The sequence below is a fragment of the Protopterus annectens genome, chromosome 6.part0 (genome assembly GCF_019279795.1).
Source record: "Protopterus annectens isolate FY-2018-M chromosome 6.part0, PAN1.0, whole genome shotgun sequence".
In the NCBI taxonomy this organism is placed as follows: Eukaryota; Metazoa; Chordata; order Ceratodontiformes; family Protopteridae; genus Protopterus; species Protopterus annectens.
In genome coordinates this window covers 38,068,640-38,087,482 of record NC_056737.1, presented here as the reverse complement: position 1 = coordinate 38,087,482, position 18,843 = coordinate 38,068,640, and the positions used below count along the sequence as shown (strand labels likewise).

At 38.9% G+C, this 18,843-nt stretch overlaps 1 protein-coding gene across 3 annotated transcripts in view; it reads right to left on the bottom strand.

The window, feature by feature from the left end:
* EIF2AK4 (eukaryotic translation initiation factor 2 alpha kinase 4) overlaps positions 1-18,843 on the bottom strand; it is a 3,701,979-nt gene that overhangs the window by 3,132,284 nt on the left and 550,852 nt on the right. For all 3 annotated transcript variants that reach the window (XM_044073832.1, XM_044073831.1, XM_044073833.1), the window contains one exon: positions 8,692-8,769. In XM_044073832.1, the coding sequence (XP_043929767.1) occupies positions 8,692-8,769 (78 nt within the window). The remainder of the gene's footprint in view (positions 1-8,691; positions 8,770-18,843) is intronic.

The window sequence follows — 18,843 nt, the reverse complement described above, 5'->3', positions numbered from 1 at the left end:
ATACACATTTTTTATATATTTTTACATTATATATTCTATAAATACACTATGTAAATATGTATATATTTTTCAAAACATATATTTATAGATTCAATGTTTAATATTTAATATTTAATATTTATTTCATCTAGATTAATATTTTAGATTAATTGTTTTTTGATATTTATTCATTTATGATCTTGATCACTTATTTAAATTTCGACTATTAATTCTGATTAAAGATTAATAATTTATCTCCATGAATAAAAACAGTATCAAATATGAACATTTATTAAATAATAGGAATATAGACTGATTCAGAAATAGAGAATTTACGCTTTTAGCGAACACGTATTTATTTCCTTATCTAATTACTCATTCCTATATTTATTTACTTAATTTATTATTATTAGACTTTTAATCATAAGAACACTTATTCATTTACCCATTCCTTCATATACGACATTGTAATAGGATAATCTGAAATGTAAGATAATACAGTGAGCTTTATATTTATATTTATGTCACTGTAACAGGTTGTGTTCTATAATGATATGTATTCTTAAATATCTTAAATATTTCGAATGTTTTAAATGTGCTAAACCTTTCCATAACAAGTGGTTAGTTCTAGCTTAGTCTAATTCTACTTTTAACGCTTATGAAAACACCCGTCGCTAATCTTAATTTTAAAGGGTCTAAAAAGGCACCGACCAGAAGTTACAGTATGGTGTACGAACATTTCAGTATTGTTGATGCATCTAGGTTCTTTACATGAAATGATTGCAGCATTTGAAAATTTCTTTAAGCTTGTATTAACCTTTTAACCTTTTAATTGAAAGATTGCCTGAGTTGCTTATTTTAATTTGGCCTTTTCCAGATTTATCAGTATAAATAGATGGTTTGAATTTTAATTGTATTGTCTGAAGAAGCGTGGTGGTGACCACGCGAAAGCGCTCACAATAAACGTTTTGGTCTTCATATACTGGATTCTTTGTTATTTAAAGTGAATTTATGGTTCCTGATTTGATGACTTTATGGTTTACTGCATATAGAAGCTTATTGCATATTGAATCAACGAAGCTGTTGCTTCTGTCTTTACTGCTCTGCTGCTACACTTTTTGTGAGCTTCAGTCCGGTTTGGATATATCGCTATTTTACACAGTTTCATGGTGAGAGAACCTGGTTGTTTTTCTGATTTTTGTTCTCAGTTACGGGCATTCTCTCTTCGGCTGCCGGTGAAGAGTTTTTTTGAATATTACCTTCTCTACACTTTATTTTCGCCGCCAGCACACGATGGATATCGCTGACATTGAACTTGACTACACTCCAGGGACGAGGGAAGCAGTAGTGCACCTAGAAGATTTGTTACATGTACAGGCTAACCCTTTATTGACCTTGGACTTCTCGCAAACTGAGCATGTCACTCCCGTGAATACAGAAGGTTTTAACATTACCGATTTCAACCTTGTATCTAAAGCTCTAGAGGATGACATGTACAAATTGCAAAGATATGCCTGGCAAAGGCAGCATCTAGAGGCTTGTCTCCATTACTCCATTGTACCGAGAGGGATGCGGGTTATGTGCATGCCGTCTTACGGTGAGGCACATCCAGAACTCCTCAAAAAATGGCAGGATTTGAACATTGACCTCGGACACAGGTACATTAGACTTCTTCTTGATTATTTTTCTCCTTTAGAAACTGAGCTGAGAGATAAGGTTGATGCTAATTTCAAAGATCTTAGTAACCGCTTTAAAGCGGACTATTGTACTCGCAGATTACGTAATATATGTCTACAAGTAAATGCCTTCAGCGAAAGACTGAAGGCAACAAAAATGCGTAAACTACAAAGGGACTTTCAAGATTTCAAATTAAGACAGGTATTTGTCTGGCCAAGAAGCAATAATGTAACACACAATGACAATGATGGCTCAAATGTTAATGTAACAAACACACAGCGTCCTATTTCTACAGAGGACACTTCTGCTGCCAGCAATGTTAATGATACAATATTGCCGACAAATGTTACCTTGTCTAATGCTAGTTTAGAGGGGGCTAATACCACTTCCTTGGTTCCTAATATGACTGACACGCCCCCTCCAAACCAACTAGCGTTGTTTAAAGCTGTTACTAATGCAGGAGCCAGACCTAAAGATCCTAACATTGCAGCTCCTTTGGGTTCCTCGTCAAAAAACTTCTTACCATACCCAGTGAAACAAAGGTTTCAGAACAGAGGACGGTCTACGAGTCGAGGCCCAAGGAAAAGGAAGCTATCTGCAGAAAGCTTCCAATTCACAGGACGAACAAAAAAGTGACTGGTTTATTGTATAACTATTCTGACTATAGTTTTTCTGATGCTGACATTTCTCTTTTAAATCGCGGCTTGAATTTCATTCCAGCCTGTTCTGACACACTTACTAATGTTTTAATTAATTTAAGATTGTTTTGTAGACGGGTAGCCTTAAAAGTTTTCTTCAAAGAAAAACCTGACTCAAATAAAAATGTTACATCTACTGTTTTTAAAAGGAGAAGCACTTTTATGCCCCCGTTACCCCATTGTATAGAAAGCTTTTTACATATCTGTGAGCAAGATTTTTATGAATTATTTTCCACTAAAGTGAAACCTGGCTTTTTTAATTTAAATCTAGATGAATTTAATTCGTTGAAACACTTAAAACAATTTGATAGAATCTCTGTCAAACCTGCCGATAAGGGAGGAGGGATTGTGGTACTGAATAGGGCTGAGTATAACACTAACATGCGTTTAATGCTTACTGATGAAATGACATATATTAAATTAGATTTGTGTAGAGTGAAGACCATCATTAAGAATGTACACGACATGTTGTATGATCTGCTCATTTGCAGACAGATTAATGAAGATATGTACAGTTATCTTTTGGTGGAAAACCCCACCATACCTATTATTAAAGGACTCCCGAAAATCCACAAGAACACCCACCATCCCACTACGACCTATAGTATCAGGCGATCACTGGGTCACTGCCAATGCTTCCTGCTTTGTAGAGTTTTTACTCAGACCAGTGGTTGATTCTTTTGATACTATTTTAAAAGATACCTATCATTTATTAGCATGTCTGTCAGAGATACGATTAGATACTCAACATCATGATTACATATTGATTACCTTGGATGTGAAGAACCTCTTTACGTCAATTCCCAACGACTTGGGTATTGAGGCGATAAGAGACATACTATTGTTGGATAAATCCTTTTCTAATGACAAACAATTACTTACATGCCAACTGTTGGATGTTATATTAAATAATAATGTATTTATGTTCTTAAATGAGTATTATCTACAGAAATGGGGGGTGGCGATGGGCACCCCATGTGCGAACACCTATTCCAACTTGGTTGTTTTGGCCTGGGAACGCACTTATTTATTTACCCACCCCCTGTTTACTCAGATAATGATTTATAAACGTTTCGTGGATGATATTTTTATTGTATGGAAAGGGACAGAGTTTGATTTTGTACAATTTTTAAACTACCTTGAAAGCACTTCCACTTTTTTACGGTTTACTATGGAATGCTCCAATAAATCCATTAACTTTTTGGATGTTACACTAAACATTAATGATGATGGTACCATAACCTCGACCATCTACAGAAAACCAACATGGAGGAACACACTTTTATCTTTTGACAGTATGCACCCTAGGTATGTTTTTCCTGGCATCATTAAGAGCCAATTCATCAGATTAAAAAGACTTTGTAAAGATCCACACTTGTTACAACTTGAAGCGGATCACCTAGAATTATTATTTAGGGAGAGAGGCTATGATTTAGATCTAGTTACAAAAACAAGGAATAGTGTAATTAGGACCACACCATCAAGTAACCAGGAGATAACTACCATTAATAATAGATATTCTACAAGACACAAGGACTACGTACCTATAATTCTGAATTTTTCTAGTATTATTAATGACATCAAGAAGGTTTTTTATAGTAATTGGAAATTACTTATGGTAGATCCCTTTGTTAAACAATTAATAGGGAACAAACCACACTTCATGTTTAATAATAGCCCAAACTTAAAACAACTATTATGTAATGATAAAGTTAGCAATGATGAATTAAGTTCACCATTCATTAATAAGAAAGGCACCTTTCCCTGTTATAATTGTAGGAGATGCAGCTATATCTCAAAAGAAATAGATTTCAAACATCCTATTTTGAACTATAGTTTCCATCCTAGGTTTTATGCTAATTGTTGTACCAAGAATCTTATTTATTTAGCCACATGTAAAAATTGTACATCGTTCTACATTGGCCTTACCAAAAGATGTCTGAAAGACAGAATTTATGGTCATCTTTATGACATTCAGAAGAAAAATGAACTAAACGCCTTAGCTAAGCACATCCTGGAACAGCCCCACCATAGCTTTGAATTTAAGGTATTGGAGATAGTTACGCCTAATAAAAGAGGTGGGGACAGTTCGTTACTTCTAAATACTAAGGAGTTAAAATGGATACTAAGATTGGCTGCACACATCCCTCCTGGTATTAATAACCAAGTCTCTATTAAACCAGTTTTGGAATCTAGGTAAAACTCTATACATGAAGGTTTATTAATGGAGTGTAACCCTGGTTCATCATAACTGTCTAAAATATTTTTCAGTTGTCATTTTTCCTTAATTATATATTTTAACATAAATACATTATTACATGTTCATATTTTAGTCATGTACATTGTCCTTCATTGATTTAACTAGTAAAGATATTCTCTATATACAAAGTCTCCTTTACACAATGTACTTAACTGGTTGTATTCATTAATGTATGTATTCACCCATAATGTAAGTTGTATTTTACCTATTTTACTTGTTACCTTCCGGTACCACACACATAATGTTTAATTTTAACCATCACTTATTCATTTTATTTATGTGAGCAGGTTTCCATTTATATATTTATATACACACATTTTTATATATATTTTTATATTATATATTTTATAAATACACTATGTAAATATGTATATATTTTTCAAAACATATATTTATAGATTCAATGTTTAATATTTAATATTTAATATTTATTTCATCTAGATTAATATTTTAGATTAATTGTTTTTTGATATTTATTCATTTATGATCTTGATCACTTATTTAAATTTCGACTATTAATTCTGATTAAAGATTAATAATTTATCTCCATGAATAAAAACAGTATCAAATATGAACATTTATTAAATAATAGGAATATAGACTGATTCAGAAATAGAGAATTTACGCTTTTAGCGAACACGTATTTATTTCCTTATCTAATTACTCATTCCTATATTTATTTACTTAATTTATTATTATTAGACTTTTAATCATAAGAATACTTATTCATTTACCCATTCCTTCATATACGACATTGTAATAGGATAATCTGAAATGTAAGATAATACAGTGAGCTTTATATTTATATTTATGTCACTGTAACAGGTTGTGTTCTATAATGATATGTATTCTTAAATATCTTAAATATTTCGAATGTTTTAAATGTGCTAAACCTTTCCATAACAAGTGGTTAGTTCTAGCTTAGTCTAATTCTACTTTTAACGCTTATGAAAACACCCGTCGCTAATCTTAATTTTAAAGGGTCTAAAAAGGCACCGACCAGAAGTTACAGTATGGTGTACGAACATTTCAGTATTGTTGATGCATCTAGGTTCTTTACATGAAATGATTGCAGCATTTGAAAATTTCTTTAAGCTTGTATTAACCTTTTAACCTTTTAATTGAAAGATTGCCTGAGTTGCTTATTTTAATTTGGCGCCTTTTCCAGATTTATCAGTATAAATAGATGGTTTGAATTTTAATTGTATTGTCTGAAGAAGCGTGGTGGTGACCACGCGAAAGCGCTCACAATAAACGTTTTGGTCTTCATATACTGGATTCTTTGTTATTTAACAAAGTGAATTTATGGTTCCTGATTTGATGACTTTATGGTTTACTGCATATAGAAGCTTATTGCATATTGAATCAACGAAGCTGTTGCTTCTGTCTTTACTGCTCTGCTGCTACACTTTTTGTGAGCTTCAGTCCGGTTTGGATATATCGCTATTTTACACAGTTTCGTGGTGAGAGAACCTGGTTGTTTTTCTGATGCTTCATATTCACCAAATGATTTATAAAAATCAGTGCATACTACGATTATATATTCCCCGTTATGGACGGGTGGGCCTCCTTAAAATTGATTACATGTATAGATCTGCGATTGTGGGACTCCACACATCTGCTGACCTCACAGGACCAAATTTAGTGAAAGCTTTGAAACACGAGGAGAATAAATCTAAAATGACTTCCCTGCTTAGGCTAGCAGAAGCATACTGGGGTCAAGCAGGAATGGAAATCAAACCCATAAGTAGATGAAAATCAGGCAGCAACTGAATATGCCTAAAAACAAAAGAAAGAATATAAGGTGAAGGACCAGATGAATTGCAGGAGTCATTAATGGGCACACTGTGGGTGCTGCGAAGAGCACTTCTGGTTGACATCAAAGATTAAAACAATACTAATTTCTTTAGCTTTAATAGTACTTTGACTTCGGAATTAGGTCCATTCCCGTCATGGTATCAGAAACCCAAAATATTTGGAGAAATTAAAAAAGGAGAGCTGAAATTAAGCTGAACAGTACGCAACTATCTTGGAAGTTGTTCACTGAAATTTTATTCTCCACTCCTTACCTTAAATACTTGTTACTTTTAGTAATTTGTACTGAAGATGTTAGAATACATCTCCCAAGTCAGATATACTTCCACAGAATGGTACAACAACAGCCTTGGATATTGGTCTGATTGTTTTGAAGATGACCAACCTTATTTGGTCGGTCATATTCAAAGTAAATTCTAATCAATGGCTACATATCTATCAGGGAGTTCAGCGTACTAAACAAAAAATACAATCATACTACTGTAGACTAGGCTAATAGTTTCATGTTTCATCACTGAAGTACTCATCACTAAATTACTTGAGTAATAAATAAGAACCAGACTATACAATAGGAGAGCACAAATTCAGCTTCAATGAAAAACAAAATGGTACATAAACATTTTGGGCAAGCCCCCAAAGCACCTCCTTATATACCAGCTTCACAGTAGCACAACCATGAAGAAAGGGCAAAGATTATCTATGTCAACATTTTATCCTACTCAAGATCTGAAAAACTGTAACATCTAACACACAGAAACAAACCTGCAATGGTAATTCAAATAAACCCAAACATGTAAAATCTTTGTAAAGGACATGCCACACAAATACAAAATAAATTGCATAAGTGTCCAATAACTTTATGAAAACATCAATTCAATTTATTTGCCAGTACAAACGATCCAGCGATAAAAACTGTCATCCGTGAAAAAACATGTTCTTGGGCTACAATACTTGAAAAAATGTTGATGCTTATTATGTTTCAAAATGGTACTTACAGGTTAAATACGTACATATATTTGAGAGATGTTGCAAAGGACATCCCTACTAAATTTTACAAAGTCATAGTCGAATATTACATTAAGGAAATCAGACAGAGAAAATAATTATGCTTGTCCCTCCTATGAATCTTCAGCATTTTTTTTTGTTTCACAGAAGATCTTGTGTAGAACAATTTATACATTGGAAAGGCTATCACAGATATTCTCCACAGCTCATGTTGGCTGTTGGAGATGATGCAATAAAGTAAAAGGTATTTGGAATCGTATCTGTTTCTCAAGTAACTGTTTGTGGCTTCAAATTCAATACTACATTAAATATCCTTATATTACAGAGGATATGGTTGCATCAAAGCAGGTGGAATTTTGGGATCTAGTTCAATTTATAAGCTACCACACACTACCTCCTGTTAAACCATCACAACATTTTGGAGGACTTTAAATTTCAATGTACATTTTTATTTACTGTTTTTTTTTTCAGAATGCAAGGGAAATGGACAGATTGGCCACAGAGCCTGTGTAAATATATCATGTTTGGCCTCAGGGTGAAGTGGGTCTTATATAGATTTCAGGGCTGTGAGGATAAAAGGGAGAAATGTGCTGTTGTGGTGAGGGAACAAATGCAAGGGAGTATCATTATACTTGCGTCTATATCAGAACAAGGAAAGCGCATATGTGTGACTACATAAAAGTCGACATATAATATGTGAAACCTGTAAATAGCGAACAGCCACATAATCACATTTTTTCCTAATGAAAAAATTCATGTAGCCGTTCAGAAAAAATAAAAATTAAAAACCATCAGGTGGGGGGTTGTGCCTCCCACACCCCCCCCTAACTACATACACCAACTTCAAGATCGCACTATAGCGAAGGAAAGAGCAACTCCGTGTAGTTGGCCAACTACCTCCTTGCCCTGTGACATTCATCGAATCGCTTAAATGCGGTTCGATGAATGTGTGTCGCTCTACGTATTCGCTCAAAAGCAGTTTTTTGCTTCTAATATAGACCCTTATACTTGTATCTTTAGAGCTGGCTGCATGTCTTTTGGAAATTTATTAGAATTTTTTGTACTAGTTCTGAATTGGTTGCACTGGATTAAGACTATACAAGTATTAAATTATTTGTCTATAGGAAAAAAAAAAAAAAAGCTGAAATGTCAGTTAATCAAAATGTGTTTAACAGGCAAAGAAAAGCAAATATGCAATCCTATCTCACAAAAACTTGAAAAGAAACAAGTTGGCAAAGAAAGGGCTGCAGTCCTTACCCGCTTGGCTACTTCTTTTCTCCTTTGTTCTTTCTTTTCTTCCTCTCTTCGCTGGATCTCATCGAGTATTTCTTGTTGCTGCAAAAGAGTTTCTGTATAAGTTTATCTGGTATACAGGAACTCTAGGCATAAATCAGTACAGAAAAGTTGTGTAAAATCTTACCATAACCATAGATGTCCATCTCTTTCATGTTGCAGTATTCAACATATGGGGTTTACTCCTCTTGCTTCATGAGCATCTGGCCAGTAATACAAAAGTTTTCAGTCCCTGTATGGTGCTTGGGACGTCTGACGTGGGTCAAGGAACATGGGCCATAAGAGTGACATCTGCACGCACCAGCCCTCAGAAATGTGAGACCCAGTTAGACCAGTCCTAGTAAGGGCAATGCCAGTCCTGTGACACCCAGAAAAGGAAATGCAGCCTAACAGGAGGGGAAGAAGGGTGGGAAGGAATACTGCAACACTGAAGACAAGGACATCTATGGTTATGGTAAGATTTTACACAACTTTTCTATGTCCTTCTATTCCCATGTTGCAGTATTTAACATATGGGCGAGTGCCAAAGCTCACTGTGAAGGAGGGGGTGGTGGTTTAGAGGCGGTTTCCAGGAATCCATGAAGGATAGCCCTGGCAAAATTTGCTCTGGCCTTGGAAATGTGGTCTAACTTGTAATGTTTGGTGGAGGTGTGCACTGATAACCAAGTGGCTGCTTCAAGAACGGTAAGAGGTATCCAGGCCTTTGAAGAAGGCTCCTGAGGAGGCCAGAGCCCTGGTGGAGTGTGCTTTGACAGTGCCTTGCAGGGATTTCCCATGGTACTTGTTGAGGAAGGTGATGGCTTTGGAAATCCAGGTAGAGATAGTTTGTTTGGTTACTGCCTTCCCCAGGGCTCTGGAATGGAAGGAGACAGAGTTGACTAGCCTGTCTAATGGTCTTGAACATCCAGGGAGTGAAGTACTCTCTCACTGCCCCCCCCCCCCCCCCGGTGGGTTAGGGAAGAAGATAGGTAGATGGATATCTTGATTCAGGGAGAGGTCATTCACCACCTTAGGCATGAATAAAGGGTTAAGTTCTAACAGTAACCCTGCCATTGTGGAAAACTAGGAAAGGTGGGCTAGCCATGAGGGCTTGTGGCTCTGATAATCTTCTGGTTGAGGTCACGGCCACGAGTTGCACTGTTTTCCATGTACATTATTCAGGAAACTTTGTCTGCTGGCTCAAATGGATGGAGCATGAGCTTTTCCAAACATAGTTAAGGTTCCATGGGGGTGGGAATGGGTTTCTGGGGGCCTCAGGTGAAGACCCCAGTTGAGAAACAGCTTAGCTGGTAGTCCAGATGCTAGAGGGGGTTCCAGGGGAAAGAATGCTGAAATAGCACACAAGCGGGCTTTAATGGAGGAATAGGCCAAGTGTCTACAGTAGCTCGCACAGGTAAGACAGAACTAGAGGGGTCTTGCAAGTGGGTCCAACTGTCTTTTGTGACACCATATAGAAAATCTCTTCCACTTTGAAAGGTAAGATTTTCTTGTATTTGGTTTCCTGGCCTCCTGCAGCACAGTGAGCATGTCCTCATTGCAAAGGTGACTGAAGGGGATCAGAATCCCATCAGCCACAGGGTGAGGTGCAGTAACTGCCACTGTGGGTGTATTTGGGATCCTTTGTGCTGTGTGAGAAGGTCCACTCTGTGGGGTAACTTGTGGTGACTGCCCTTGGATAGTTGTAATAGTAGGGGGAACCAATGCTGTCTTGGGCAGTTGGGAGTCACCAGCAAGATTTATGGTCCATCCTGCTGGATTTTCAGCAGGACCTTCTGGATAAGTGGAAAGGGGGGAAATGCACAGAGAAACTTCCCCTTCCAATAGACTGAGAAGGCGTCTGTGTCCAATGCCTGAGGATGTGGTGTCCTAGGGCAAAACCCAGGATGTTGCCTGTTGATGAAGGAGGCAAACAGGTCTATTTGAGGTGTACACCACCAGTGGACCAGATCCAGGAAGAAATCCCTGTGAAGCATCCAGTCGTCTGTGATGGTTCTGTTGAGATGGTATGCCTGGGAGTCCTATAGAGAGGGAATGTAGACTGCCTGTAGGGTTACCCCCTGTGAGGTGGCCAATTCCCATACTAGGAGAGCTAGTCTGCAAAGTAAGTAGGACTTGGTCCATCCCTGTTTATTGAGGTACCACAGGACTTTGGTATTGTCTGTGAAAATCTTTAGTGGGCCTTTCTGAAGATATGGTTGGAAGGCTCGAAGGGCCAGGAGGACTGCACTCATCTCTTGAACATTGATGTGTTCTTGATTTTGTGGCTCTGCATGATGGGCCCAGAGTTGCTCCCCAGCCCAAGTCTGGGGCATTTGTGTGCATGCTCTGGGTGGGTAGGGGTGGTTGGAGGTGATGACCGGGACTGAGGGTCACTTGTGTCAACCACCACTGGAATTCTAGTTTGAGGCATGGTAGGAGGGGGAACCATGTACTCCAAGGGATGGGAGTGTTGTGTCCAGACTGACTGAAGGTACCACTGCAGCTTTCTCATATGAAGTCTTGCTAATGGTAACATGGGGATAGTGGATGCCATGTAGCCCAGCAGCCTCAGCTACTGGCTTGCAGTCAATTCTGTTGACTGAAGGACCAGAAGTAGGTGTTCGGTCAACTTTTCCAACTTTTGTGGGGGAAGATAGGCTTTTCATAACATCTGACCGAATTCTGCACCCCAAGAAGACAATGTTTTGAGTAGGTTCCAGGTAAGATTTTGGGTAATTTATCTGAAATCTCAGTGACTGTAGGAGGGAGACAACCAGAAGTATATGTTGCAGAAGTGTCTCCTTGTTGCCTGCCTGTATCAGCAGGTTGTCCAGATAAGGGAGTATCTGGATCCCTTTTGTCCTGCAGAAAGCAATCACTGGAGTCAAATATTTGGTGAAAACCCTGGGTGCAGTGGAAAGCCCAAAGGGCAAGTCAGTGAATTGAAAGCGAGAAGGGCCTAGCAAGAACCTCAGGTATTTCCTGAAGGTGGGCTTTATGGGGATGTGAAGATAGGCATCCTTTATATCTAAGGTGACCATAGACCCCTGGGGATAAGAATAGGTAAAAGGGCTGGTAGGGTCAACATCCTGAAGGTTGGAACCCTTAGGAACAGGTTGAGATACAAGAGGTCTAGAATTGGTCTCCAAGGACCGTCTTTTCTTGGAACCAGGAAAATCCTGGAGTAGACACCTCCTCCTTTTGCTGCAGGGGGGGGGGGACTGCCTCTATGGTGCCTTGAGCCAGCAGCTGAAGGAGGTGTACCTGTTTTGGAGGTTGAGGGATGCCTTTTTGCTTTGAGTAATAGCCATTCCCTTATGGTTGGATCTGTGGTGTGAGGCCTTGGACTCAGAATAGGAGGAGGGATGTTAGCAATCCCTGCAGAGTTAGGACGTAAGGCTATGAAGGCATTAAACAGACTTTGGAGGAAAGACTGGCAGTCAGGCATGCTTTCAGTGGTAGTAGAAATATGCTTTTCTCCTTCGTTTTTAGAGGCTTGGCAGACATCTGAAGGGAGGAAGACCTGAAGTCTGAGGAACCAGAGGCATCCGGTGGACTTACTGAAAGCTCTGCCCCCCCCCCCCCCCCCCACCATCAGAAACCAATGCCGGTAAAGCAGAATTGTTCGGATTCCGTGGAGATACCCGCTATACCCGAGGTGGCCGAGCTCGATTCCTCTTCCAGGCTGATGTCGGGCACAGGCTGAGGGTTGGACACTAGAGGCACAGCTGAAGAGGTAGACAGTATAGTCTTGGCTTTCTTTTTTGATTGTTCCATAATCAAGGAACTCTCCATCCCTAAAGCTATTTGTTTTAACCTTTGATTTTCTAAATACAAATTAAACGCATGCAGACGGCTACTCAATGGCTTGGGCACAAACTCCTGACAAATGGAGCAAGCCTTGTAATCGTGTGACCATCCCAAACAAAAGAGGCACTGATCGTGGGCATCATCGTGAGGTATCTGATGGCCGCAGTTACACTTTCCTCTTCTGGATGACATGAACACGCATTAAATGAAAGAAAAGGACTGAAGGATTCCCCAGTGGGGCACTTATCTGATTTCTTGAATTTGGCAGCCACGAAGGCAGGAAAATCTGGTGTTCAGCTGGCGGCTGAGAAATTCTGAGGGCTGTGCATGCAGATGTCACTTTTACGTTCCATGTTCCTTGAGCCAGTTCAAACGTCCCATGCACCATACAGGGACTGAAAACTTTTGTATACTGGCCGCATGTTCGCAAAGCAAGAGGAGTAAACCCCATATGTTGAATACTGTAACATCGTTAAAGAAGAATATCTAATAATGTGCTGCTAAAAATGAAAGCATCAGTTATAAATGATGATATCTGAAGTATTCAGGCCAATGTTCATGAAAAAAAGATTTAATTTTCAAGACCTAGACTCCAGCAACTGGAAAACAATGTTACCATTACTCACTTGTCATTACTCTATTGTGAGTAAGAAGAGTAAAGTCAATAGAGAACAAGCCAGTTCGGTACAGAGTTCGGAATCATGACTAAGCTGCAGGTGGCCTGGATTTGAACACTTTGTCTGCCAGCAAAAGTGTGGACAAAACATTGGCTTGTTGTCAGGAAAAGAGCCTATCTGCAGCAAAAATGTTCCCTGATGAAAATTAAGGAATAAGCCTCAGGCACTCTTGTGGTTAATCTACATGCCACGACAGCAACATTACTGGTAAGAAAACACTGCAGTGAGATCACTACTGCAGCTGCTGCATACATAACACGCAGCAACCAATTACGGAAAATGGATCATTTAACACAACCTATAGATGAGGCACAAATTATGACCTAGGAACACCTGACAACTCCCTACATGCAGAATATTAGTAGCATGAGAGGAAAGTATGTGTTGCAGCAAGGCAGCATTAGGTATTAAACTGTCAAGGGTACTGAGGTCACTTGCAATACATGAAATACTAGTACCAAGGCAACAATTCAAACTACGAATATAGAAAAGCAAAACAAGTAAGTGGTCTGAATGTACACCATAAAGCCACAGTTCAGGAATCTCAGATGTTTAACCATCAGTATTCACAATCAGCATTTTTGCCTCACAGCAAGAGGTTCTCCGGTTCGATCCTCGGCTGGGGTGCCTTCTGTGCGGAGTCTGCATGTCCTCCCTGTGGTCGCGTGGGTTTCCTCCGGGTGCTCCGGTTTCCTCCCACATCCCAAAGACATGCTGCAGGTGGATTGGACACTCTAAATTGGCCCTAGGTGTGCGTGTGAGTGTGCCTTCTGTGGAAGGTTGGGCGCCGGGCTGGCAACTCGACACCATAAAACTCCACTGCCATTCAATGTGCGGACAAGGTGATCCGCTGTGGCGACCCCTAATCGGGAAAAAGCCGAAAGAAGAAGAAGAAGAAGATTCACAATCAGCATTTTATGTCAACCATTATTAAAGTGCCAACCACTTTAAAGGCGAGGGTGTTGTGTGTAATGCCAACTTTTATTGAGTACCACCTTATTATCACTACTTAAACATTTACTTACTTTGTTTTCACATTGGCCTAGAACACAAATAAAGATAATGAGGAATATACAAACTTACACTGTTAGTTTTTAACACTGCTTTTTAATTACAGAATGTTGATAAACTACATATCCTGAAAAAAAAAACTCTTTAGAATGTTTAAACCTGAACACATACAATGCACAGAACAAACAGGAAAAAATCATTGCGTTATAGCAAGTTTCTACACTTAAAACAGAGTGAAATGCCACCACAATTTTGCAAAACCTCACCATAAAACTAACAAAAAATAACATGTTTTAGATATATACAATTGCTCTCATATGGGCCAACCTTTCCTCTTCTGTGTTTTTACCAATAAGATACTTAAATTATATAATGTACACAGACACTCTATACACATGAACAATGAAAATCTAAGACTACCAGCCAGTGTCTCAAAGTAGATCATCCGTCATCATCTCCTTGGAAATCATACTACGACAACCAGAGCTCCAAATACAGCCCACATTTATTAAAGCCTCTGGGTTAGGACAAAATCATTCTCAGCACAAGTGAACTGTACTTCATGGTGGTTTAACCATTTCTGCATCCTTTAGCCACTGCACTGCTCTTTGCTTGCTTAATTGTAAATTGATATGTAGAAGACAGAAATCAAAAATGAAACCTTGCTTAATTTCTTTCTACAACAGAACAATGTCTTCTTGAAGCTTACTGTAAAGTCAAGGAATAGTACAGTTGTGTACACTTACCATAAATGTAGATGTTCGAGTGAATTCACTGTTGCAATCATTACATTTGGGTTATCTGCTTGCAGTCCTCAGTCGGCCTGATTATCAAAGTCTTAGGTCCTGCGTCGGTTGCTGTCTCATCTTCTGTGATGTCAGGCAGTCAGGGATATAAAGCATGCAGCCGACGCCATTACATATTTTTTTCTTGTCCCAGATGTCAGGTGCCCCCTAATGGGAAGCAATTTTATATATATATATGTATATATATATATATATATATATATATATATATATATATATATATATATATATATGTATACACATATGCTGCAGTGGTGGTGCTGTGGTAGCGTTGTCTCCTCACAGTAAGACAGTTCGATTCTCAGCTAGAGCGTCTTCTGTGTAGAGACATGCATGAATGGGCAGGGCCGGCAACTCGGCACGTAAAAATCTACTGCCAATCATTAGGGACCGGAGTTCCACTGTGGCGACCCCTAACCGGGAAAAGCCGAAAATCACAATATATATATATATATATATATATACACACACACACACACACACACACACACACACACACACACACACACACACACACACACAAGGTTATACCTCCAACAAAAAAGCAAATGCACCAAAAAGCTTTTAAGCATAGTAAAGGAGCGTAGAGGTACAGCCAAAAGAAGTCAGGGGGCTGCAGGGAGGGTAACCAGGACTGCAACAGTGAATACACTTGAACATCTATACTTATGGTAAGTGTACACAACTGTACTATGTTTTTCGTGTTTCACTGTTGCAGTCATCACATTTGGGTAGATTCTCAAAGCTAAGGATGAGAGGAGGAATTTAGATAGCATTATTATTTATTTTATTTGTTTATTTTACATTTGTTGACCGGTCTAGTCTAACTGGATATATGTCCATTTTCAGTAGAGGCCTGAGGAGAAAAGCTCCAAGCACTAGCAGTGACAAAAATACAATATATAGTAGTAGTCAAGTGAATTACAGTACATTGGCTACAAAGGTCAGAACAAAACTGTAGTGAGTCGTTTAGTAGGTTGAAGTTAATATCAAAATACAGAGAGAGAGAGACAAAAAATATTTTTTTTTTGTAATATGAAGGAGATTATAAATTACAAAGTAGGCATCAAAGAATAGTATGGAAGAGAAGTATGGAGAGAGCAAGAAGGGGAATGAGATATCAGTCAGGGTTAGAGCAGGGACAAAGCCAGTGAGTTTTAAGATATTCTTTAAGATGTTTTTTAAATAAGGAAGTGGAAGCAAGGGTGGAAAGTTCAGTAGGAAGCTGGTTCCAGTTTTTACCTACTGTGATGGAGAAAAGTGAGTCCCCAGCTTTGTTTTTTGACTTAATAGTGGAAACAAGGAGCTTATTACCCGAGCGTGGTGTTTCAAGATTTTTGTAGGGTATAATCAGATTAGTGAGGATAGGGGTATTGTTAGGGTGAAAAAGGATCTTTTGGGTGACAAGTTGTTGACAAAGTAGTTGGTTTTGCAGTTCTAGCCATCCCAGTTGTTTGAGGTTGAGACAGTGTTGAGTTCTAAATGGGGTGCCAGTTGCATATCTGGCTATATTATTATAACTGGTGGAAGGTTTGGTAAGGTTGTTTTTAGACAGATTGGTATATATCGCAGAAGCATAGAAGAGGGTAGAGATAAGGTGCGTCTGGGCAATAGTCATTCTGGCTGAGGGGGGTAAGGAAGGGTTTGATTCTGTAAAGGGTGCCTAGTTTTTTGTTGACAAGACTTTATTGTAGAATTAATGTGGTTATCCATTGTTACTCCTAGTAGACGGGTTGTAGTGTCTGGGGTTATGTTAGTTGCATTGTTTGAAGTTATTGTGAAGTACAGTTGAGGTGATTTATGAGTCGGAGCAAAGAGCAATAATTTTGTTTTTTTGGGGTTCAGGAGGAGGCAGTGTTGCATGAGCCAATTTTCAACACTGTTGAATACAGTTTGAGTGAGGGACTGGAGAGAGGCTATGGTCTTGGATGAACAAATTAAAGTAGAGTCATCTACATATTGTATGCAGGTGGCTTGAGGAATTTGGGTATGTAGCTCATTAATAAACAATGAAAAGAGTAGGGGTCCTTAGATAGAGCCTTGGGGTACTCCAATATTCACTGGGAGGGATGTAGAAAGATTATTATCCCAGAGTACTGCTTGCTGTCTCTTTTCCAGGTAGGACTTAAACCACTGTAATGCTTGTGGATCAAGTGACTGGGCTTTTAGTATGTCTATAATTATGTTATGGTTCACCATATCAAAGGCTTTTGAAAGGTCAATAAATAGTGCAGAGGAAAATGTGTTATTGTTACAATTTTTATTTATGGAGTCAGAAAAGGATAGCAGGGCAGTAGTTGTGCTAAGGAATGGCCTGAAGCCATGTTGGCAGTTGGCAAGTAGATTATTTTGGAGAAGGTGGTCAATTAGTTGTCTGTGAATGTATTTTTCCATTATCTTAGCTATTGGAGAGAGTAAGGCAATAGGCCGAAAGTTGGAGAGCTCAGTGGATGACCCACCTTTATGTAACGGGATGATGTGGGATACTTTCCATATGACAGGGATTTTGCTTTCTAAAATAGTTCTATTTATAAGGATGGAGATGGGATAGGCAATGGCTTTAGCTGCAATTTGCAGGTATTCAGCTGGCAGACAGTCAGCAGATGGGGTGCAAGGTTTTAGTTTTTGAAGGAGGTTGCAGATTAGAGATGTAGGTACAGGTTGTATTTGAAAGGTAGGAGAAGGAGTCTTAGTGGTATTTAATGGGGAAGTGGTCATAGGTGGTAGAGTATTGGTGAGGGTTTGAATGGCTTCAGTAAAGTAGTTATTAAAGGCGTCGGGAATCTGGTTGGAGTTATCATGGTTGAATCCTGCTGGGGCAGGAGTAGAAGAGTACCCTGGCTGAAGAAGTTTGTTTATGCCTGACCAGAATTTTTGCGGTTTTTGTTGGAGATGAAGGTAATACTCTTTTTTTGTCTCTAAGAATATCTTTCTTGGTGGCATTTCTTAACTGTTTAAAGTAAAGGTGATCCGATGGACATTTGGAGGCTCTCCATTTAGCCCAGATTTTATTTCTGAGGAGGATGTTTTGCCTAGTTTGTTTTGTGAGCCAGGGGGCAATTTTGGTTCTTATTCGGGAAGAGCGATAGGGGGCATGGTAATCCAGGATTTGAAGAAATTTAGTGTTAAAGTAGGTCACTGCTTCATCAAGTTGAAGATGAGACAATGGTGACCGGTCACATGCTTTCAGTTCATTTAGGAAGCTCTCTGGATTAAAAATTTTTTGTAGCGAGAGGTTTTAAAATTATTAGTAGTTGGGATATGGACACACTGCTTAATAATGTAGGTTATCATATGGTCACTGACATCGTAAGGAAGGATTCCTGGTTTATAGGTATCAAGGTGGCTGTTGATAAGGATCCAGTCTAGGTGGTTTCCTTACTGTTTGGCTTATGGATTCTAGTGGGAGTGGTTATAATTTGTGAGAATCCATAAAGATTTATGTGATTAGTAGGATTAGGGGAACTACAGGTAACCCAGTCACCTAATACAATGGTCTCCTGAGCTAGATGGGTAGAGAGGTAACTAAGTTAGTTTTCAAGACTATTGGTATAATTTCCAGGGGGACCAGCTATGTGGCCCTATAAGACTGCAGTGGCAAAGCCAGCTCTAGATTTAGAGAAAATTGGCAAATGGTAATGCTTGGTGAAGGTATGTACAGAACTCCAAATAGCAGCTTCTAGGATGTTTCTGGTAGGGACACCCCTGAGAAAGGCTGTAGAGGTAGATGCAGCCCTGGTTGAATAGGGTCTAATCCCATGGTTTGCTTTGAAATAGCCTTCCCCCTCTGTCCCTGTAGCAAATGCCACCAGCAGTTGTTCAGATTTCCTTTG